Source organism: Callithrix jacchus, chromosome 8 (genome assembly GCF_049354715.1).
Source record: "Callithrix jacchus isolate 240 chromosome 8, calJac240_pri, whole genome shotgun sequence".
NCBI lineage: Eukaryota > Metazoa > Chordata > Mammalia > Primates > Cebidae > Callithrix > Callithrix jacchus.
In genome coordinates, this window is record NC_133509.1 from 66,288,653 (window position 1) to 66,312,415 (window position 23,763).

Genomic DNA, 23,763 nt, shown 5'->3' on the forward strand with positions numbered 1-23,763 from the left:
AGAATGGGAAAAAATTTTTGCAGTTTACCCATCTTACAAAGGGCTGATATCCAGAATTTACAAAGAACTGAAACAGATTTACAAGAACAAAACAAACAAGCCCATTCAAAAGTGGGCAAAGGATATGAACAGACACTTTACCAAAGAGGACATACATGAGGCCAACAAACATATGAAAAAATGCTCATCATCACTGGTCATTAGAGTAATGCAAATCAAACCTACATTGAGATACCATCTCACACCAGTTAGAATGGTGATCATTAAAAAATCTCGAGACAACAGATGCTGGAGAGGATGTGGAGAAATAGGAACACTTTTACACTGCTGGTGGGAGTGTAAATTAGTTCAACCATTGCGGAAAACAGTGTGGCGATTCCTCAAGGACCTAGAAATAGAAATTCCATTTGACCCAGCAATCCCATTACTGGGTATATATCCAGAGAATTATAAGTCGTTCTATAGGGACATATGCACACAAATGTTCATTGCAGCACTGTTTACGATAGCAAAGACCTGGAACCAACCCAAATGCCCATTGATGATAGACTGGGCAGGGAAAATGTGGCACATATATGCCATGGAATATTATGCAGGCATTAAAAACGATGAGTTCAGCTGGGTGCGGTGGCTCACGCCTGTAATCCCAGCACTTTGGGAGGCTGAGGCAGGCGGATCAGGAGGTCAAGAGATCGAGACCATCCTGGGCAACATGGTGAAACCCCGACTCTACTAAAAATACAAAAAAATTAGCTGGACATGGTGGCACGTGCCTGTGGTCCCAGCTACTCGGGAAACTGAATCGCTTGAATCCGGGAGGTGGACACTGCAGTGAGCTGAGATTGCGCCACTGCACTCCCGACTGGCGACAGAGCAAGATTCCATCTCAAAACAAAACAAAACAAAAACTATGAGTTCGTGTCCTTTGTAGGGACATTGAAGAACCTGGAGACCATCATTCTCAGCAAACTGACACAAGAACAGAAAATGAAATATTGCATGTTCTCACTCATAGGCGGGTGATGAACAATGAGAACACATGGACACAGGGAGGGGAGCACTACACACTGGGGTCTGTTGGGGGGAATAGGGGAGGGACAGCAGGGGGTGGGGAGTTAGGGAGAGATAGCATGGGGAGAAATGCCAGATACAGGTGAAGGGGAGGAAGGCAGCAAATCACACTGCCACGTGTGTACCTATGCAACTGTCGTGCATGTTCTTCACATGTACCCCAAAATCTAAAATGCTATAAAAAATTTATCAAAAAAAATTAACAAAGCTATGAACTGGAACTTCACAAAACTAGATACATGACTGGGAACTAAATATATAAAGACACTTCAATCTCATTAGTGATAAAATACAATTTAAAACAATGACATACTATTGTATGCTCAATCAATTGGCAAATATGTAAAAGCAATACTAATACTGTCAAAGAAATAAAGATGTGTTGTTCAATAAGTTAGCACTTTAAATGTAGCTAACACAGATTAAGACATGCTGCAAATGTAAAATATACACTCAATTTCAAAGACACAGTGTGAAGAAAGTAATGTAAAATATCTCAAAAAAATAAAGAACTTGAAAACTTTAAAGATTATTCAGATATTTTACTTTTTTTTATTACTTATAAGTCTTCAATACTTAGGGTGTATTTCATACTTATAGCACATCTTAAGTCAGACTAGCCACATTTCAAGTACTCAGTAGCCAGGCACACTGACTAATGGCTACCCTGTTGGACATTTTGGGTATATAGCCCCACCATTTTTAAAGCTTCTATGGAGTTAGACTTTATTTCAGGGCTTTATTGGAGTGCTAATTAGGAAGAATAGGAGATTATTCCTCCCAAGGAACTCATCTTAATTTTACTGCTTTTTTTGGTTTTGTAGAATATTTTCTGTTTAAAAACAGATGGTTGTTTTTATAGGCAACTTCACAAGACACCTAATATGTCATTGTTTTGTTTTTTTGTTCTTATTGCTTTATTACCATTTTTCTCATGACCACCTTTTTTAGAAGCAAATTTTTCATTGAAGTATGACATACTTAAATAAAAGGGCACAAATTATAGCTCAATGAATTTTTACAAAGTGAACATATCCATTGTTTGTATTCCCAAAAAAGAACAATAGAGAGCCCAGAAATAAATCCATATATTTACAGTCAATTGATGTTTGACAGAGGTTCCAAGAACACACAATGGAGAAAGGACAGTCACTTCAGTAAATGGTGTTAGGACAAGTAGATGTCCACATGCAGAAGAATGAAATTAGCATATTTCACACCATATATAAAAACCAACCCAAAATGAAGTAACTACTTACATGTAAGACCTGAAACTATAAAATTACTGGAAGAAAACCTAGAGAAGAAGCTCTATGGCATTAGTCAGGGCAGTGATTTTTCTGGATAGACAAAATAGCAAAATAGCAAAAATAGACAAATGGGATTACACCAAACTAAAAAGCCTCTGAACAGCCAAGAAAACAGTCAACAAGGTGAAGAGACTACTTACAGAATGAGGGAAAATATTTGCAAAACATATATAAGGAGTTAATATCCAAAATACATGAGGAACTCAACCCAACAGCAAGAAAACAAACAATCTGATTTTTTAAATGGGCAAAGGATCTGAGTAGACATTTCTCAAAAGAAAACCTATAAATGGCCAACAGCTATGTGAAAAAATGCTAATATCACTAATCATCGGGTAAATGCAAAGGAAAACCACAATGAGATATCCCTTCATATCTGTTAGGGTAGCTATTATCAAAAAGGTAAACGTGTTGGTGGGGATGTGGAGAAAAGGGAACCCTTGCACTTTGAGTGGAAGTATAAATTAATAGAGCAATTAAGGAGAGTAGTATGGAGGTTTCTTAAAAAATTAACTATACATCTACCATATGATCCTACAGTCCCATTGCTGGGAATATATCCAAAGAAACTGAAATCAGTCTACCAAAGAGAGATCTGCACTCCCATGTTTATCACAGCACTATTCACAATAGCCAAGATATGGAATCAGTCAACAGATGATTGGATTAAAAAAATGTGTATACACACACACATACACAGACAATGGAATACTATTTCTCCTTTAAAAAGAAAGAAATCCTGTAACAACATGGATGAACCTGGAGGACAGTATATGAAGTAGAATAAGCCAGGTACAGAAAGACTAATACTTTATCAGCTCCCTTATATATGGAATCTAAAAAAGTTGTATTATAAAGGTAGAGAGTAGAATGGTGGTTACCAGGGGCTAGGGAGCAGGGATTGGGGAAATGTCAGTCAAACAATATAAAATTTCAAAATAAGAAGTAGAACATTTCCAGCATCCCCAAAACCACTGCCTATGCCACCGTCCAGTCACTACCCCAAAATAGAACCCAAATTATAACACTATAGATTAGTTTTGCTTGTTTTTGAAATTTTTATAAGCAGAATAATATAGTGTTATACTTTTGTATGTCTGGTTTATTTTGCTTAAAATTATGTTTGTGAGATTCACTCCTACTGCTGATGGTTGCTATAGTTCTTTTATTGTCATTGCTCTGTAGCATTCCACTGTGTGAATATATCACAATTTGCCCATTTTATTGTTGGTGGACACTGAAGTAGTTTTCCATTTTTTACTATTATGATTAGTGTTGTTATCAACATTGTTGTACCTTTTAGTGAATGTTTTGTTCATGTTTCTGTTGTTACATAACTGGGAGTAGAATTGCTGTGCTGTAGTATAAACATATATCAGTTTATGTAGATACTGCCAGACAGTTTTTTTAAATGATTGTACCCATTTCCACTCAACTGAAACAATGAATCTTACTTGTTCTCATAAATATTTGATATAATTTTTTTGTTTTAGTCATACTAATATTTCTTTTCTAATACAGTCTCAAGCATAAGTGTACTTTGAATATCCTCTGTTGTAGAATGTCTGTTAAGTCTCTTGCCCATTTCTTTATTGTATTATCTGACTTTTCCTTATTGATTTCCAGGAGTTCTTTATATATTATGGATAAAAGTCCTTTGTCATGTATGCGTATTGTATATGCCATCTCCCACTCTATAGTTTGCCCTTTCACTCTCTTAATAATATATTTTGATTAACTTCTTAATTTTAATGTACTCCCATTTAATTTAAATAATTACATTTGTGTTTAATGCTTCTTTGTGTCCTGCTGGAAAAATCTCTGCCTGCCTGCCTGCAGCGTTATTATATTTGCCTATTTTTTTCTAAAAGCATATTATTTACCTCTCATATTTAGCTCTACAGTCCTCCTGGAATTAATTTTTCTGTATGGAATGAGATAGGAGGTTAAGATTCATTATTTTATATATGGATATCCAATTAACATGCAGTACTATGTTGTCTCCATTGTAAATTAGTGACTTTCATATATCAGTCTCTTCTGAGCTCTTCATTCTATTATAACCAACTTTTTTGGCAAAGTAGTATATGTATGGGACATTCTTAAGATGAGAGAATTCTAGAGTTAAATGGAATTGATTTATTTAAGATGCTCTAGGAAGCAATATTAGAACATTTATCCTTTTACTGGAAGAAATTACATATTATCAATAATAGAACCAAGCTTAGTTGTCAAACCCCTTACTTTCAAACATATAAAGGGTTCTTTAATTCCAGACTTATTTTTTTATCTGAAATGAGGCTTTGCTCTGTCACCCAGGCTAGAGTACAGAGGCACAATCACAGAGCTCACTGCAGCTTCGACCTCCCAGTCTCAAGCAATTCTCTCACTTCAAGTTCCTGAGTAGCTGGTATCACACGTGTGTGCCACCATACCTGACTATTGTGTGTGTGTGTGTGTGTGTGTGTGTGTGTGTGTGTTAGAAACAGGGTCTTGCTATGTTGTCCAGGCAGGTCTTGAACTCCTGGGTTCAAGTGAGCCTCCTGCCTCAGCCTCCCAAAGTACTGGAATTATAGGCATAAACCACCACGCCCAGCCCACTTCCAAACTTTCATTTATATATCCTTATTAGTAAGTGAGGTTTGAACAAACAACCTAATATATGTATTACATATATTTTTAATATATTTATATATTGTATATGTGGTATACATATGTTACAACATTAATGTTATTTTCATTATAAAACACACAAAATTGAAAGTGAAAAAGAAATTATAAAATAGAAATAGAAATTTCAATGTTTTCTTTCTACAACTCTGTATTAGCCAAGATGGGCTAGGTTATGTGTGTTATCAGCTCTCAAATTTCAGTGCCTTAAAACAACACAAGTTTATGTGTCTCATGCCCCATGTCCATTGTGGTTTGGCTTGAACACTCTTCTGTATTGTATTGTTCTCTGTATTATTCAACACTCTTGCACCCAGACTGACATAGCACCTCTCAACTGGAGGATTGCTGGTTATCAGGACAAAGGGAAAAATAATGGGGAATTAACACTTAAAGCTTTGGCGTAGATGTGACATATGGCACTTCTGCACACATTTCAGGCCAAAACAAGTTACGTGTTCCTACCTAATTGCAGGGAAGAAAAATCCAACCTTGTGCCTAGGCAGGGAAATGTATATATTTTAGACAACATTAAAAGTGGCTCTCCCGTGATCAGTTTTGGAGAACATGGCTCAGGATTCATGTTTGTCTAAGAAAATAAACACAAAAGACAAGTCCATTTAGCTTCTTCCATTATTTTGTGTTGTTTCTAAAACACTACAGACATGAGTAATGTCTCTACTACAACTACAGGCAAAGTGGCCTCCCTTGCTTAAAACTCTGTAATGGCTTCTTTGGCACTCATTATATAACTCAGACACCTTAATATAACCTACAAGCCCCACCTTTCCAGCTTCATCTCACTTCACTCACACTCCATCTCACTCTGCTCCTCAGAGCCCTTAGACTGGCCTTTCAGTTCCTTGAAGGGAGACATTTGCTCCCTATCTCTGTCTTGAATGTTTTCTTCCCTTTCTCCTTGTTTTCGCCTGGTTACTCTGTAGCTTTAACATCAAATGTTTCTTCAAGGCAGCCCTCTCTGACTCCTAGAGTAGATCAAGTCCTCTCTGTTCTACACTCTCATAATACCCTACACTTTTCTTCCAGAGAAGCCATTCCATTTTATAAGTGTATTTTTGCACTATTATTTGATCAATCAATTTCTCCAATTAGAGTACAAACTCCAGGGGTAAGGATCAAGTCTGTTTTGTTCACTACCATATGGTATTCCTTGTTTAGCTCAGTTACTGGCATATAATAAGGGCTCATTAAATATTGAGTTTGGTTATAATTTTATATTTTAGGTCTGTGACATTTACACGGTTTATAGAGAACATGTCTGAGATATTTATACAGTCCATAGAGAACAATTTGATAAGAAGATGAAAGTTACACAAACTGCAAATGCACACTTGCTCTGTGTCTCTATGTCTTAGCAGTATAAGAGATTCCAAGATCCTGTTCTCTCTGAATTGAAATATGCCCTCACATGGATTTTCACTTTCTTTAGGTATTTTTCCTTTTCTCATTTTTTGAGTAATACTTTTATGTTTTAGTTGAGAGCCCTATAGTCAGGAGATATATCAAATTAAACATAAATGGCAGTAAAACTGCCCAAGCAATGAGTGTATTATATAGGCATAGTTAATAAATAAGCTGTGTGATATTAAGCTATGTTTCTCTCTAGCTTTCTGGAGATAGTACTGAATTCCCAAAACACAGTGTTATTTATTTTTTATGACACTGTACATCAGCAAAAGGGCATATATTAGATGCTTGGAAAATGCCTTGCTATAGGTTTGTGTCTTCACTATTTGTCTTCATGGATAAGTATTGGGGGCAACTTTAGTGTTTCCTGTTTCTCTTTTCGGAAAGAATAACAAATTTTTTCACCTTCTCGTCTCTGTGTTTTATTGTGGACTATCAGTACTGTTCTTCATTTAAAATGCAAATGTTCTAATAATCTACAGTCATAACCTTAGGGTAGAACTGATACAGACATTGTAATCTCTAAGCCTCTGAAAGTAGTGTGCTGCATTTTTATTCTAAAAGAGAGTCACTGCTTCTCATCAATAAGAGAGTGGGATTAAAAGGAACATAAGTAAGACTATTTGCAGAGCCTATTTGTTCAACAGTATTGTTGAATAGTAATGTTTCTTAAGTATCGTTTTCCCTCAATATATATGGGGGATTGGTCCCAGAACCATCCTCCCCCACCACTGCATATTCCAAAATCCATGCATACTCAAGTCTCACAGTAGCTTCTAGGGCATGAGCCATTCGGGTACTTGGGTTTTGTAGCCTGCAAAACTGTATTTTTTATCTGTGTTGGTTGGAAAAAAATTCACATATATGTGCCCCCCAGCCCACAGTTCAAACTCACATAATTCAAGGGTTAGCTGTGTCTATTTTGTAGCAGAAGCTAGGGAAACTTAGAAAGAGAATGACATTTTCTGTGAAACTTAAGTGTGTTTCAAACAATAACATTCTGTTACGAGCCATTTAGTCTTTTGTTAGCACTGTCAATGTTCTCAACTATAGAATGGGGATGATAAAATAACCATTTCGTAAAGTTCTTGTGAGAGGTAAATAAGATAGTACATTTAAAGTACTTATCCTAGTACCTGATGTGTAACAACCGCTTAACGTATTTTAGATTTACTATGAGACTTTATCCAAAGTTAACCTCCTAGCTATTTATTTTCCTCTGTTCCTCCCCTCTTATTTTTCTCCAAATTGTCATCAGAGATAAATTTCTAAAACACAAATCTGTTTGTATAACTCTACCTCTTTGATACCATCTTTTCAACTTTAAAAACCTTTAGCGATTTCCTGTTGTCTGAAGAGAAATGCCTCAAATACATGGATGGTATTTAGCACTTTCCCACGTGGCCCTAACCTTCCTTCCCAAACCATCTTCTGCCTTGACCACCCACTGCACTGTAGCCCAAACAGGCCACACAGTTTTCTTTTGCTGCCTTGGCTTGTTGTCTTCCTTCTGTCTAGAATTTCTGCTATAGGCCTCACCTGCTCTCATCATTCCCCACCCTGAGGAAACAATTGTCTATTGGAATCTCAAAGATTCCTCTTCTTCGTAGGCAAAATTTTTGGTTCCTGTTTATTCATCTCTTTTTAGCATTTATTATTATATCAGAGGTAATTCCATATGTCTTACTGTCTTACTAGCTTGTGAGTTCCTTCAGAGCAGAGGCTATAATTATTCATCATTGTGATAACATTGATGAGTGCCACTACAACTCAGTAGGCACTCAGTAAAAACTTGTTGAAATCATGTATTAATATTTGGTATAATTTTGATTTCAGTGTGTTTTTATTCTAGGTCCTTGGCCTTATCCAAAATATGAGTGTTTTCCAGTGTCCAAAATGTAAACACAAAACTCATATTTTTGGTGCCGATGGTGCAAGAAAACTAGCACAGACCCTTGGCCTTGAAGTTCTAGGTAAGACTGTGGGATGTTCTTGAAGAAGAAGTGGCAGAAGGGAAAGTGGAAATGAGGCTTGGTGATTAAGAGTGTCTCAGAAAATGATGAGTTGCTTTTGGCTTTGTGTTTTAAATTTATATAGCACAATTCTATGTGTTAACTTTTCTTTGGCTTTTTTGAATAGATTTGTTCTGTCAACTATGATAATAATATCTATTTTAAATAAAAGCTGTCTATAACTTAAATTTGAGAAGAGAGTTTTGTGGTCCAACTACTGTAATTTGAAGCCATATTTTAAATGATGGTCATTAATGTGTTTGCTAAGTCAGGTGAATAGCTGTTCAGTATGTTGTAAAAACCTCTAGAAGTGTTCATTCTCAGTGCATATATAAAAATGCCTTTCTGATTAATTCTGTATTTGTTAGTCTTTCTGCTTTAGAATGACAATTTAGTATCAATGACAATGACTGAATTTACTGTTTTCTGTAATTTTTAATGTGTTTGATATGTCTCTAAAATACGGCACCTGAAATTTATGTTGTACACACTATTCCACTGTTCATGTCACTGAATTCAAGAGTTCATTAGTGCTATGAGGAGAACTAAAATCATGTGTTAAATGAGCAAAACACAGGTTTTGGATAAAATATGATGTTTCAAAAATCCACAGACAATTTAACAGACTTTTTGGAAAACATTGTTTTGATATTCTAATTGTGAATGAGTTTCTGTTCTTGTCAAAGACAGATGTTAGATGCTGAATAAGGAAGGTGTAGAGTGAATTATTAGACTTAGGTAGTTAAAAATTAAGATCCCTTAGAGATCAAGGAATTTCAAAACATTCTCCGTTATAATTAAGTTTCTAAAAGTTGATGTTAAATATATCATTGTTATGCATTTGCACTATGGCAGCCACTACAATACCAGGTGAATACGAATGATGTATTTTGATACATTGCTATAATTATGGCCACGAATTATATTCTGCAACTGTTTTTCATTTAACCCAGAAAGTTCGGTTTTCCAAATCTACATAATAGCAGATTGACATTTACTTATATAATAAAGAAATGTGTAATTATAATGTCATTATTGAATTATACTGACAACACTGTAATTTCCTAACTTAAAAATGAGCTGTACAATTTCATATCAGTTACTTAGAATTAGAAACATTTCATTGAGAAACAATGGTATATATGGAAGTTACATTTTAACCAACAGCTCACAAATATACAATTACCGTAAAAATGTATCAGAAACATGGATTATTGATCACAAAAATTGCACGGTGCCCTAGACTGCTATGTCTGACAGTGTTAGGGGAAAAATAATTTAGAGTTCCTCATTAGGGCCCCATGGTGTTTCCCATGAGGTGGAGCAGGGTTTCAGTTATGAAGAGATTGGAATTGGGAATGAAAAACTGAAATTGGGAAAAAGCTGTCTCAGCTCTGGCCTTTTGGCCAGTTGAACCTCTTGAGAACCCTTATTTGTCCTTTACTGATTCCCTGGCAGACTCTTAATTCAGTGGGTTGAGCTCTTCAGAATCTTATCTGTATTTACCTACAGGGACAGTTTATGCATAGCAGTTAAGGTCCCAGACCACCTCATGGAAAATCCTTTAACCTATTATATGTCTGAAATGTTCCCTCATTTCATTCAGATTCAGCCCCTCAAAGATACTGCTCAGGCTCAGACTGCTCCTCACTCACTTTTAATTTTTAAAAATCCATGTCTAGATACAACCATTAGCCCATGACCACTCTTACTATGCCACCTGTTTTCTAACAAGATTTTTCCCCTCTTGGTCTAATCTTCTGTGTCTGTAGGTAGGATTGTGAGTATGTGGAGGGCAGAAATGATGTCAATGCATGGCTATATAAAGGAGAAGGTTTTACTCTTTTACCTTCCATTTCTGCAGTAAGAAATCATTCATGATTCTTTACTAGAATGATAGTTCATAAATTGAGAGAAAAAACTTCATTTCTAAGCATTTTCTATCACATTTTTTCTGCCTGCTCCTGTGACAGTTTCCTACAGTCTGAAGTTGATCTAGAGAATAGGAATCAAATTTACTGAAATCCAATTCTTAACTGGCTGCTGAAACATCATGTGTTTGTCATTTGGCCATTCAATATTGAGGAAAGACTTACAGTTTAAGATCACAAAAGTTGACAAGAGAAGAATGAAATAAAATCTCCTTTTCCATGTACTTCATAGTATATATTGCAATATTTTTATAACATATACTTCTTTTGCATTATTTCATTGCCTGACATGGTGCTGAATGCCTTACTTGAATAAAACACCACATACACATCTGTTTTAACAACCTTTGCATGGATTTGGAGTCGTTCTGAGAATGCCAAGTATCATGACAAGTCAACTTTTCTACTTAAGACCCCACTCCCTGTTAAATCTCAGTCTTGATAAACTTCATTTGGGGTAGTGTGCTGGAAAGAGTATATTGGATGAGGGGTCAGAATTTAGGTCAGCTCCTAAATTCCACTACCTGATAGTAATATGACCTCAGGAAAACACACCTCTCCCACCTCCATTTGCATTTTGGAGGTTCTTATTGTAAACTTGCTAAGATCTCACTAACCTCATAAGTTATATATAGTGCCACATAGGCTAGTAAATAATAAGAGAAAAAAATTCTGTCTGATAAAGAGATAGATAGTTGAGATAATAGGTCTAGCCAACTTTTAACCAGTTCTTTGTGCTCACTCCATTTGCCAACATCAGGAAGGTTATTTTATTGTACTTTTTTTGGACTACTTTTCCTTGTCATATTTTTCTCTTCAGTTTCCTCTTATTATGTGGCATGATGTGTCTATATCATATATTAATGGGAGAAATCATTTGCAAATGTCTTCTAAGCCATTGCTTTCTTGGAGATTTCCGGCAAAGAATAAATCAGAGGCTTCATCCCTTAATGGGCTGCCACAGAGATTTCTTATATCCATACACAATCACTGTACTTCCCTAAAATAGAGTATTTTGTTTGTAATTCCCATTTGAAATTTCTTTTTCAGAGATTTAGCAATTAGAAGTTAGTCAATTTGAATCAATTTAGTTCAGATTTTGTTTCTTTCCATAGTTCAAATATTGAGATTCAAAAAGCCTGTATAAACTTTTCTGGTTCTAATGGATGTCTGCTGGGCTCTTTTAGGAGACATTCCCTTACACCTTAATATAAGGGAAGCTTCAGATACAGGCCAGCCAATTGTGTTTTCACAGCCTGACAGTGATGAGGTAAGTTCCATTTTTAGATATGTATTTTTATTTCTTTTTATATACTTTCTGATATATGGAAAGAAAGTTGGGAAGATTAAGTCTATATATTTGCAGTGTATATATATTTAAATAAGGATTAGTTAACTTATCCAAAGCATCTTTAGGTTACTGTTATGTACAGTAACCTGCCAGTGCTGGCTCTAAATTATCAGCTGAACAAGTTTACCTGCAGAGAATCATCATCCAACTAGTTTTCTCATGAAAAGCATAAACAATGAGAGTTTATAAAATTCTTATCTTGCTGGCTAGCATATGAGTGCACAAGTTTATTATATTTCAGTATTAGAAGTTCAACTTATTGGAGAAGAAAGCCTAATGTAACCAACTATTGAATTGGTTATAGGGTAATTATGTAAACCATTAGAGGTGGGATTTTTTTTTTTCTTTCCTTTTTTTTTTTCCAGGCAGGGTTTTGCTCTACCACCCAGGCTGGAGTACAGTTGTACAATCCTGGCTCACTGCAGCCTTGACTTTCCAAGCTCAAGCTGTCTTCCCATCTCAGCCTCCCCCTCCCAAATAGTTAGGACCACAGGTACACACCACCATGCCCTGGTAAATTTATTTTATTTTTGTGTGTGTGGAGACAGGGTCTCACCATGTACCTAGGGTGGTCTCAAACTCCTAGACTCAAGTGATCCTCCTGTCTTGTCCTCCCAAAGTGCTGGGATTATAGGCATGAGCCACTATGCATAGCCTAGAGATGAGATTTTCATTGCATTTATTTTAATAAATATGATCGGGAGGTGAGATGAAAAGACTAGTAGTGTTTCATTAGCCAACATCATTGGAGATATAGCTGATAGATTTTCAAAATTACTGCCACATAAAATTTTTAAGCGTAAAGTATTTTAATCTTTTTAAAAATGGAAATAAAATCAATCATCTATATTTTTTCTTTCCTAAATAACACTTGCTATTTAACTTAGAAACTGAATCATCATCTGGTACATCAGTTTGATGTTGTTCCTTTGTTGAACAACCCCAATCCATCTTCTAATAGTTTTTTTTTTCTTAACCAATGGGTATAACTTTACAGTACTGGTATTTTTGTCCAAACGTAACTTCTGCTCTTTATATTCTAGTTTGCTTCCGTTAATCTTCTGTGAATTGGAAAATAAAAGAGCCAAGTTTGGTTAGAGCTGTAAAGTAAGAGTAAATTAACAGGAATCTTGGATAAGTGAAGTATATTTACTTTGAGTGATCTCTTTCCTGGGTTTAGAGGTCCTTTCCTTTTCTTAAGGGTAAGCAGCTATGGTACAGGTGATTTTGTTGCTAGCAATATGATCTCTGAGTAAATACAGTATAACAGTTATCATTGTTTTTCTCTTTTCTGCCTTTCACTTATTAACTTTTAAATTTCCTTTTCAGTCTTTCTCAGCAATTTTTCAGATAAGGAAGAAACCATAATCCTTTAACATCTTCATAATTAAAATCTGCCAATCCCAACTACCATAACTGTGCTTTACTTTATGCAATATATAAAAATGTTTTACGAAAGTTGAGGGTTTTTTTGTTTTAATTACACACTTTTAAGTGCCTCCCGAGAACAGACTATTTAAAGACATTCCACAGCAATTCCTAGTGAATAGGAATAATTACTTACCAGCGTATTTCAATTAAGAGTTTAGATTTTTATTATTTTTTTCACCTGTTCATTATTTTTTCTTTGAAAGTCTCCAGGATAACTATTTTGTTGAAGTTAAAGGAATGTAATATAACAGATAACATATAGCAATCATCCAAAGTTAATATGATTTAATACTCTAAATAATTTTGTTAGATTCTCAAAAGGGATCTCTGCATGGAAGGAAAAGCACTAAACCTGAGTCATTGTGAGATACCAAGTTTGCCACTTCCTAAGCATGACCTAAAGCAAGTTTTCTAACCTCTCTGAACCTTTCTCTGCATCTGTAAATTGATGTCATAATGAGGAAGATGAGGAAGAATAAATGAAATAGTAATGTGGAAATACCTTGAAAAATCCCAAGTAGAATACAACTGTATTTATCTTCTGAAACTTCCTGTATAAGATGTCATGATGCTAAATGTCTCTCCTCTTCCCTTTGTTAAAGAGCTGAGTCCACTAAATGTCCTTGGCATAGTATCAAGCAAATATCACTCTTTAATGTTATTTAAAAGTCAGGGTAGCAGAATTTGAATAATAAGAACAGAATATCCACCTTCAACATCAAAGTGATTGAAGCCTAGGATCAGAATCCTCTGGTTAGTCTTGTGATGAATCTTGCCTCCTGAAAGCCTCCTTCCCTTTCCACCATGAACTCAAATGGAAATATGCTCTTAGAAACTAGTCACAACGCTCTCACCAGATTCTGTTGCATTCATAGAAGCTTAATGCCTATTCTGTGTGCATGTCTTCATTTACAGAATGAAGAAAGTGTTTATTTGCCAACATGATAAAACTTCTGCAGGAGTTAGTGGGCCAAAACCTATAATAATATTTGTTAATTATTAGCACATGTTTTTTCTGTGAGACAGGATCTTGCTTTGTCACCCAGGTTGAAATGCAAGTGGCACAATCTTGGCTTACTGTAGCCTCTACCTTTTAGGCTCAAACGATCCTCCCATCTCATCCTCCCAAGTATTTTTGGTACACATGGGTTTTAACCATGTTGCCCAGGCTGGTGCCAAACTTCTGAGCTCAGGAGATTCACCTGCCTTGGCTTCCCAAAGTGCTGGGATTACAGGCATGAGCCACCACTCCTGGCCTAAACTGATACTTTTTATTGTTTACTTTTAGGGGTTGACCCATAGGCACAATTATAAATCAGTAAAAGTTTAATCGTTAGCTTTTTGTCTACTTCTTACTCCACGTTCTCCATATTCTATCCCTCCCTCCTCTCAACACCAGGTGTCAGGGCTCTTATTCTCTGCCCACAAAATCCTTTAGAATTACATATTGAGGATTTATCTCTCCCAATAACATTTAACTTTCAGGAGAGGCAAACACTAAAAAGGTAGTAATTAATTTAAAAGTATGAATCGTGGTGAATTTAAGACATCATTGGAAATGTTGGAAGAGCTCATTGTACCAATTAAAAAGTACTAATAGTCTGCTGCCTACTCAGACAATGAGCAAAACCTTGCATGTACACTGCTTAGGAAAGGCGAGTAAGACTCCAAATGTGAGTGGTGTAAAATATCCAGAGAAAGCAATAGAGGAGGGAAGAGAAGGTGATACTTAGAATTCAGAACCCTTAATTACAATAGCATTGTCTCTTGCTGGTATGATTAATATTGTTGATTCAATTAAAACTACATTTTGCTCTTGATTAAGACCAGAATACGAGGACTGAACCTGTGATTAGCTGATACCATTGTGGTTTTGTTCTTTTTATCAAGTAATAATATAAGCTACAGAAAGATGTGCTGTGATATTCCTGGTAAAGACTTTCAAATATAAGTGGGAACTTTATTATTTTATAATTTCTAAATTATCACCTCACAATCTTAATATGAAACGACTGTGTGATAAATTAGGACTTCAAATATTTAAAAACAAAGACAAAGGAAAGAAACCTTTGTTCACTTTGGTTACCATTTATTCCCTGTTGCTAGTTAATGGCATAGCAGACAACAGAGTCCAACTGTATTATCTGGGCCTCTACATGACCTAAAAAAAGAGATCTTGAATAGGAGAAAAGGGTTAGTCTGTGTAGAGTTGATGAAAGGAGAGAATATTAATAGTTTGAGTTTTCTCAGTTATGTCTTACATGATGTGTGTGTGTTACTTGTTTGATAGTTATGGATTAAACAAAAGAATTTGATTTAAATATTCTTCAGGTGGGAACAGTGCCCAAAGGACATGTTCATATGAGCTCTTCAATGAGATTGTAAATTTATTGAGAGTATAATGATAATAGCAGCTACAAATATTTGTTATGTGCTTCCTCTGTGCCAACAGTTCACATGCCATGTTCTCACTTAATAATCCCCAAGTGCTTTGAGCTAGATATAATTATTATAACCAGTTTAGAGATATGGAAACTGAGCCTAGAAGAGTTAAGTAACTTGCCCAAAGCCTCACAGCTGATAAGTAATAAAGCCAAGATTCTAAACCATGCCTGTCTGATTTCAAGGCCCCAACTCTTCACCAATGAACTGTTCTGCCTCTCTTTTATATCATTACATCCCATAGATTTCCCAACACAATGCCTTGCATGCAATAAGAACCAAAATGTATTTGTTGAAATAATACTGCACTGGCTAAAAAATTTAATCTCAACAGTTTTTGAGAAATTGAAACTGTTAAACTAAGCACTTTTAGTAGTTTCTCAGCAACTAGCAATCTATTACTTTGAATGTGATATATTAGAATTCTAAGTTTGGAGATAGTCCATTAAAAAGGAAAGGTTAAATGTAGACAATTTTATTGTTCTGGAATCATTCAGTTTTTTTTGTATTCTGATAGGTTTATGTCTCTAATTTAATGTAGATAAGTACTAAAAGATTACAGAATGATGGCCTTGTCTCATCTTGCTTTAGTAAACTTTAAATTATCATCACAAAATATTAAGCATAAGTACCTAGAAAAGCTACTAGGAGATAAAAGGTATTTATAAAGATATATGGGTGAAAATCAGCACATTTGATTTGAGAGAAACCTTTCTTTATAAGTAGAAATTATTTCCATGTATAAACAAAAACTGTTGTTTCTATTAACTACAGCAGAGAAGAAACCATTTTTAGACTATGCTTTATGATTATAATTACTTGTATTTTGGGTTTACTGTTTAACATTTGGTGTAGTGGAATAAGCTGGACTTTAGAGTCAGTTGGAGCCAGGTTTGAATGTTTTCTAGCCTGACTTCATGACCTTGAGCAAACAATTCCTGGTTTCATCATCCAAGTTGAACTGATGATGCTTGTTTTACATGTTTAAGTTGAGGTTATTTATATGAAATACTTGGTATATAGTAGGTTCTCAATAAAAAAAAATAAAGCCTTATTTATGTTTTTAGAGTTTTTAAAGGACTCTCTTAAATTGACTTGTAATACTTTTCTGGTAAAATAAATCATGATTTAGCTGTTAGGGCTCAAGCATAGTCTTTAAAAAATGAAGACATGTGAAACACTCTTAAAGTGTAAAACACACTTCATCAAGTCAGGGCAAAAAGACCACAAACATCTCTTTTTACTGTGTAGAGTCTGGGAACTCGTCAGCTTAGGTTCAAAGCCCAGGTGATCTCCTACTAGCTATAATGGTTTGGACAAAATTATTTACCTTTCTGGATGTTTCCTTATCTATAAAGTAGAGATAATGATAGATTTACCACCAGAGTAACTGTGAAGATAATTAACACTTGGCAAATATTAAGTACTCAGTAAATCTTAGCTATTACCATTAGTAGTTGTATATAAATATATAACTGTGAGTATATTATTTTATTTGTTTTCATGCTGCTGATAAAGATATACCAGAGACTGGGCCATTTACAAAAGAAAGAGGTTTATTGGACTTACAGTTCCGTATGGCTAGGGAGCCCTCACAATCATGGAGGAAGGTGAAAGGCAAGGAGGAACAAGTCACATCTTCTATGGATGGTGGCAGGCAAAAAGAGAGCTTGTGCAGGGGACTCCCTTTTTTTAAAGCTATCAGACTTTATGAGATTTACTATCATGAGAACAGCATGGGAAAGACTCACCCTCGTGATTCAGTCACCTCCCACCAGGTTCTTCCCATAACACATGGGAATTGTGGGAGCTATAATTCAAGATGAGATTTGAGTGGGGACACAGCCAAGCCATATCATTCCACCCACCCCCTCCTAAATCACATGTCCTCACATTTCAAAACCAATAATTCCTTCCCATCAGTGCCAGAAAGTCTTAACTCATTTCAGCATTAACTCAAATATTCATAGTCCAAAGTCTCCTTTGAGACCAGGCAAGTCCCTTTGGCCTATCAGCCTGTAAAATCAAAAGCAGTTAGTTACTTCTTAGATACAATGAGGGTACAGGCATTGGGTAAATACAGCTGTTCTAAATGGGAGAAAGTGGCCAAAACTAAAAGGCTACAGGACCCATACAAGTCTGAAATCAGTGGGGCAGTCAAGTGTTAAAGCTCCAAAATTATCTCCTTTAACTCCATGCCTCACTAGGTCATGCTGATGCAAGAGGAAGGTTCCCATAGTCTTGGGCAGCTTTGCCCCTGTGGCTTTGCAGGGTATAGCTTCCTTCTCGGCTGCTTTTATGGGCTGGCATTGAGTGTCTGCAGCTTCTCCAGGCACATGGAGCAAGTTGTCAGTGGATCTACCATTGTCGGGTCTGGAGGATGGCGGCTGTCTTCTCACAGCTACACTAGGCAGTGCCTTGGTAGGGACTCTGTGTGGGGGCTCTGACCTCACATTTTCCTTCCGCACTTCCGTAGCAGAGGTTCTTCATGAGGACCCTGCTCCTACAGCCAACTTCTTCCTGGGCATCCAGGTGTCTCCATACATCTGAAATCTAGGTGGAGGTTCCCAAACCACAATTCTTGACTTCTTTGCACCTGCAGGCTCAACCCCATGTGGTAGCTGCCAAGGCTTGAGCCTTGCACCCTCTGAAGCCATGGCCTAAGCTCTACATTGGCCCCTTTCAGCCATGGTTGGAGCAGCTGGGACACAGGGCACCAAGTCCCTAGGGGGCACACAACACAGGGACCCTGGGCCCAGCCCACAAAATTATATTTTCCTCCTAGGCCTCTAGACTTGTGATGGGAGAGGCTGCCATGAAAACCTCTGAAATGCCCTGGAGACATTTTCCCCATTGTCTTGGGGATTAACATTCTGTTCCTCGTTACTTATGCAAATTTATGCAGCAGGCTTGAATTTCTCCTCAGAAAATAGGATTTTCTATTCGTATCACATTGTTGGGCTACAAATTTTCTGAACTTTTATGTTCTGCTTCCCTTGTAAAACTGAATGCCTTTCACAGCACCCCAGTCACCTCTTGAATGCTTTACTGCTTAGAAATTTCTTCTGTCAGATACTCTAAATCCTCTCTCTCAAGTTCAAAGTTCCACAGATCTCTAGGGCAGAGGGAAAAGGCCCCCAGTCTCTTTGCTAACACATAATAAGAGTCACCATTGCCCCAGTTCCCAACAACTTCCTCATCTCATCTGAGACCATCTCAGCCTGGACCTTATTGTTCATATCACTATCAGTATTTTTGTCAAAGCCACTCCACAAGTCTCTGGGAAGTTCCAAACTTTTCCACATTTTCCTGTCTTCTTCTGAGCCCTCCAAACTGTTCCAACCACTGCCTTGCCCAGTCCCAAAGTTGCTTCCACATTGTTGGGTGTCTTTTCAGCAATGCCTCACTCTACTAGTGCAAATTTACTGTATTAGTTTGTTTTCATACTGCTGATAAAGAGACTGGGCAGTTTACAAAAGAAAGAGGTTTATTGGACTTACAGTTCCATGTGGCTAGGGAGCCCTCACAATCATGGAGGAAAGTGAAAGGCAAGGAGGAACAAGTCACATCTTACATGGATGATGGCAGGCAAAAAGAGGGCTTGTGCAGGAAGACTCCTGTTTTTAAAGCTATCAGATCATGTGAGACTTATTATCACAAGACCAGCACAGGAAAGACCCACCCCCATGATTCAATCACCTTTCACCAGGTTTCTTCCACAGCACATAAGTGGGAGTTACAGTTCAAGATGAGATGTGAGTGGAGACACTGCCAAACCATATCAATTATCAATGTAGAAATTAATGGTTTTAGACAATTTTACTATTGTGTTCTACAGTTAACTTTTTATGAATAAGGTAGAGGATATAAGTAATTTTGTGTTACATTTATTTAAAGGAACTCTTAAAATGCAAATATCATGACCATGCAGGCATTAGGTTAGCTTGTGGCCCACTCCATGGCTTAAGAGCTGCTCTTAGTGTCCCATGGCACTTGGGATCCCAGACAATAAGAGTGTTACAGTGGAACCAGGATTTTTTGCATGATAACCAAAATTTACCAAGTGGAAGAGTCTATAGGTGCTTGATGCTGGTGTTGCACACCATTCTTGGGGAGATGAAGAAAATGCTTTCCTAAGATAAACTGTAGCATGATAATAAATAGTCTTCCTTAAAAATGACTAACAGCTCTTATGCTAAAGAAGTTTTGGCAGTATCTGACTCAAGATAACAGTTTTTCAGAGGAGAAAGGTGTATTTTCTCTGCAACCAGGCTGGGTTGCTAGTTTGCTGACACCAGAATTAGAGTTTGAAAAACAGTAATTGCTGGTATTAAATATTATTTCAGAGGGTCATCTTTCAAATAATTCCCCTCCAAATAATCTAAAATTCTTTCTTCCTCATGTTACCTGCAATGTATATAGCATTATCTTCTCAATACTAAATTTCCTCATCTCACTCAGCCTTTTGGCCATCAAATACAGTGGGCCTCTATGACAAACAGTTGATGAATCATTCAGTGTCTGCTGAAGAGAAATACAGAACAAACGAATCTGTTCTTTTCCAGGCCAAAGCTTACTTGAGGATTGCTGTGGAAGTGGTAAGAAGATTGCCCTCACCTTCAGAGTGATTCCCCAAGTGTCCTGCAAATTTGCCTGGTACTGACATTAAGAGGACCTTTGGAAATCAACAATGTGGTGATGGAACCTACAGAAATAATATAAATCATAATTGTTTTATTTCTAAGGAAATAATGTCTTCACATCTGATTTGCTAAGCTGTGAGTCAAAAAACTTTTATGTATCAATGTTAACTGCTACATTTAGAAATTTTTTGAAAGCTGGTGTATGCCACCTGCACAGAACTGCATTTTATTTTATTGAGTTACCCCTTTAGGAATCATGAGTTTATGATGTTACAAGACCATGGGAACTACATACAATTTACAGGACCACAGAGTTACTAAATTTGTGTATGGACATAAGTATTACACCTCTCCATCAGGCAATTTGGACTGTCTTTGAATCCTATCTTTAGCACTGTCTTGGATGTGTTCTTAATACGGACCTTTGCTTCTTCATCTGGATCACACCATCCCCCAGACTTAATGAGTCTCAGTCTCCAGGGATAGGGTCTGAACATACATATTTTTAATAAGAACATGATGTTGATGATGATTCTGATTATGATGGCAGTAATAATAATAGCTAACATTTAACAAGTGCTTTCTATGTATCCTTATAATTAATCTTTCATTTGTGTGAATGGATAATAGTAATTATCTCCATTTTACAGACAAGTAATTTGAGGTATAAGAAGGTTGAATGTCTTGCTGAGGGTTAATATATCTAGCAAGTGATAGAGCTTAGATTTGAACTTGAGTTCAAAAGGATATTAGATTTATCCTTTCCTATACCAAGGTGCTTTTGTTAATTCAAAAAAGGTGGGTGGAATGCAGTATTTAGCATTTCCTCAAACTTTTTTGGCCATGAAATCCACCCCCGCTCCCCACCCACTGCCTTTTAAGAGCATTTCATGGAGTTCACATTTCAAATAATACATTTTGAAAAACATTTATCATGTCTAATTGAAACTCGAAGAGAGATAATCCACGACTTTTCAGAGTCAGGTAGCATATAATTTTAAATCTACAAGTAGTGGTAAGAGTGAGCCATTAGTTAATTGGCATTCATAAAGAAGTGATCTGACACTTTTGGCAAATGCTTTGACATCCCTTGTTCTATAGTTGTCAGCCAGAAAATTAGGCACAGAGTTTCACATTATTATGTTTTCACACAAAAATATAGACATTGATGCTTATTGCAACTTTATGTGTAATAACCAAAAACAACCCAGATTTTCTTCATTGGGAATAGTTAAAGAAACCATGGTACATTCATACTATGAATATTACTCAGCAGTAAAAAACAAACTAGGGGTACATGCAGTAACCTAGATGAATTCTAGAGAATTATGCTGAGTGAAAAAAAGCCAGTCTCAAAAGGTTATGTACCAAAAGATTCCATTTATATGACATTCTTGAAGTGACATAATTATAGAAATGGAGAACAGATTAGTTATGACCATGTTAAGGAGGTGGTGAAAATGGGAGAGAATTGGGTATGGCTATGAGAAACATGAGGGATCCTCATGATGATGGAAATGTTCTATATCACAACTATCAATGCCACTCTCCCAGTTGTGATATTGTGCTATAGTTTTACAAGATGTTACCATTGGGGGAAATTGGATGAAGAACACATGGAATCTCTGTATTATTTCTTACAACTGCATGTAAATCTACAATTATCTCAAAATAAAAATAAAAGTTGAAAGAACACATACTGCGATGTATGAACTGAAATTTACTGGACCAAATTATACTAATTAATATCATGAATAAAATTATTTGTGGACACACTGTAATCATCATATCACTCTGAGAAGGAAGTAATGACTTAATGTTTCAGATATTTGTGTTTATTGTCTATTGAGGAAGAGGAAAATATAGATGATCATTGAGCACTTGTGAATACAAAAAATACTTAAACCCATTTCCCCATGACATATATTAAATGATAACATACAACTTGCAGTCATTCTTTTTCTGGGTAAAGTTTGGTTTAAGTATTTTTATTTTAGTATAATTCCTTGAGTGAACTTTGGTAGTTTCTTTCAAAGCTTAAAATAGTCATGTACTCGTGAATACATGACTGAGAGAAGATCCACATATAAAATTCCCTGCCTTCTTCTCCTTCACTTGACTGTTGTCTGCAGATGCTTCCAGGAAGTCTACTGAAGCAAATGGTGGTTGATGTATATATGCAAGGTTAGATGTGGAGGAAGAAAAAGTAGCTATAAAAGAAAAACTAAGCTTATTCTTAAAATTTTGCCTATGGCAGTCTTCGTTAGGCTTCAAAGAGCCAACTCCAAAGGTAGACTGAAGTACAGGTAGTTTGCCTGCTTGTGAAGGGGTAATACATCTGTTCTTTACATCTCAATAGAAGGTAATTAAAAGACTGATATTTTGAAAAGATGAACAAAACTGACAAACTTCTAGCCAGGCTCATTAAGAAAAGAGAGAAAGAAAGATGGCATATAAATCGACAAATCAGGAATGAAAAAGAGACATCACTACATTCATGAAAAGGACAATAAGAATGATTATAAACAACTTTATGCCCATCAATTTGAAGACTTAGATGAAATAGACAAAAGCTTTGAAAGAAACTACCAAAGTTCACTCAAGGAATAATGACCTAAGTAGTCATAAATTACTTTTAAAAATATAATTTGTGTTAAGAACCAACAAAGAAAACTCCAGCCCCAGATGCCTTTACTGTCAAAATCTACCACATTGAAGGAAGGAGTAATCCAAGTTCTACATAAACTTTCCCAGAAAATAGGAGGAGGCACTTTCCAACTCATTTTGTGAAGTCAACGTTACCCTAATACCCAAACAAAAGACAATACAAGAAAAGAAGAGTACAGACAAGTGTTTCTCATAAACAGAGACACAAAATTCTTCAACAAATCTTACTTAATTGAATTCAGCATTATATAAAAAGGATTACATGTATGACTATGAGGTCATTTTCCTGGTAATGCAAATGCAAGTTTGGTTCAACATTTGAACACCAATCAATGTATGGCAGATTCAAGAAGAAACAGTAAAGCAAAACAGACTAAAGAAAAAGCATGTTTATTTGAAACAGACAAAGCATATAACAGAATTGAACATTCACTTGTGATAAGAATTATCAGCAAACTAAAAATGGAAAACAACTTTTTCAGCCTAATAAAACTCATCTACAAAGAACTACAGCTAACATCATTGCTAATGGTGAAAGACCCACTGCAAGGCTGTCCAATCTCACCATTTAATTTATTATAATACCTAAGGTATTTCCTAGTGCAATAGAAAAAGAAATAAAGGCATATAGATTAGTAAGGAAGAAATAAAACCATCTCTGTTTACAAATTGTCTATGGAGAACATTCCAAATAATATACAAAAAAGAAACTAGAACTAATAAATGGATTTAGCAGAGTTGCAGTGTGCAAGGTTGACATACAAAACCATTTTTACTTCTGTATACTAGCAACAATCAATTAGAAAT

General features: G+C 36.0%; 1 protein-coding gene across 10 annotated transcripts in view; it reads left to right on the forward strand.

Annotated features, from left to right (window-relative positions):
- NUBPL (NUBP iron-sulfur cluster assembly factor, mitochondrial) overlaps positions 1-23,763 on the forward strand; it is a 400,940-nt gene that overhangs the window by 266,914 nt on the left and 110,263 nt on the right. For 6 of the 10 annotated variants that reach the window (XM_078334749.1, XM_078334741.1, XM_078334743.1 and 3 more), the window contains 3 exons: positions 8,332-8,452; positions 11,610-11,692; positions 20,212-21,986. In XM_078334749.1, coding sequence (XP_078190875.1) covers positions 8,332-8,452; positions 11,610-11,692; positions 20,212-20,274 — 267 coding nt within the window. In that variant the 3' untranslated portion in view covers positions 20,275-21,986. Of the gene's footprint in view, positions 1-8,331; positions 8,453-11,609; positions 11,693-13,102; positions 16,701-20,211; positions 21,987-23,763 lie in introns of those variants that run through there. The other 4 variants (XM_078334744.1, XM_078334746.1, XM_078334742.1 and 1 more) reach the window with 2 other exon arrangements.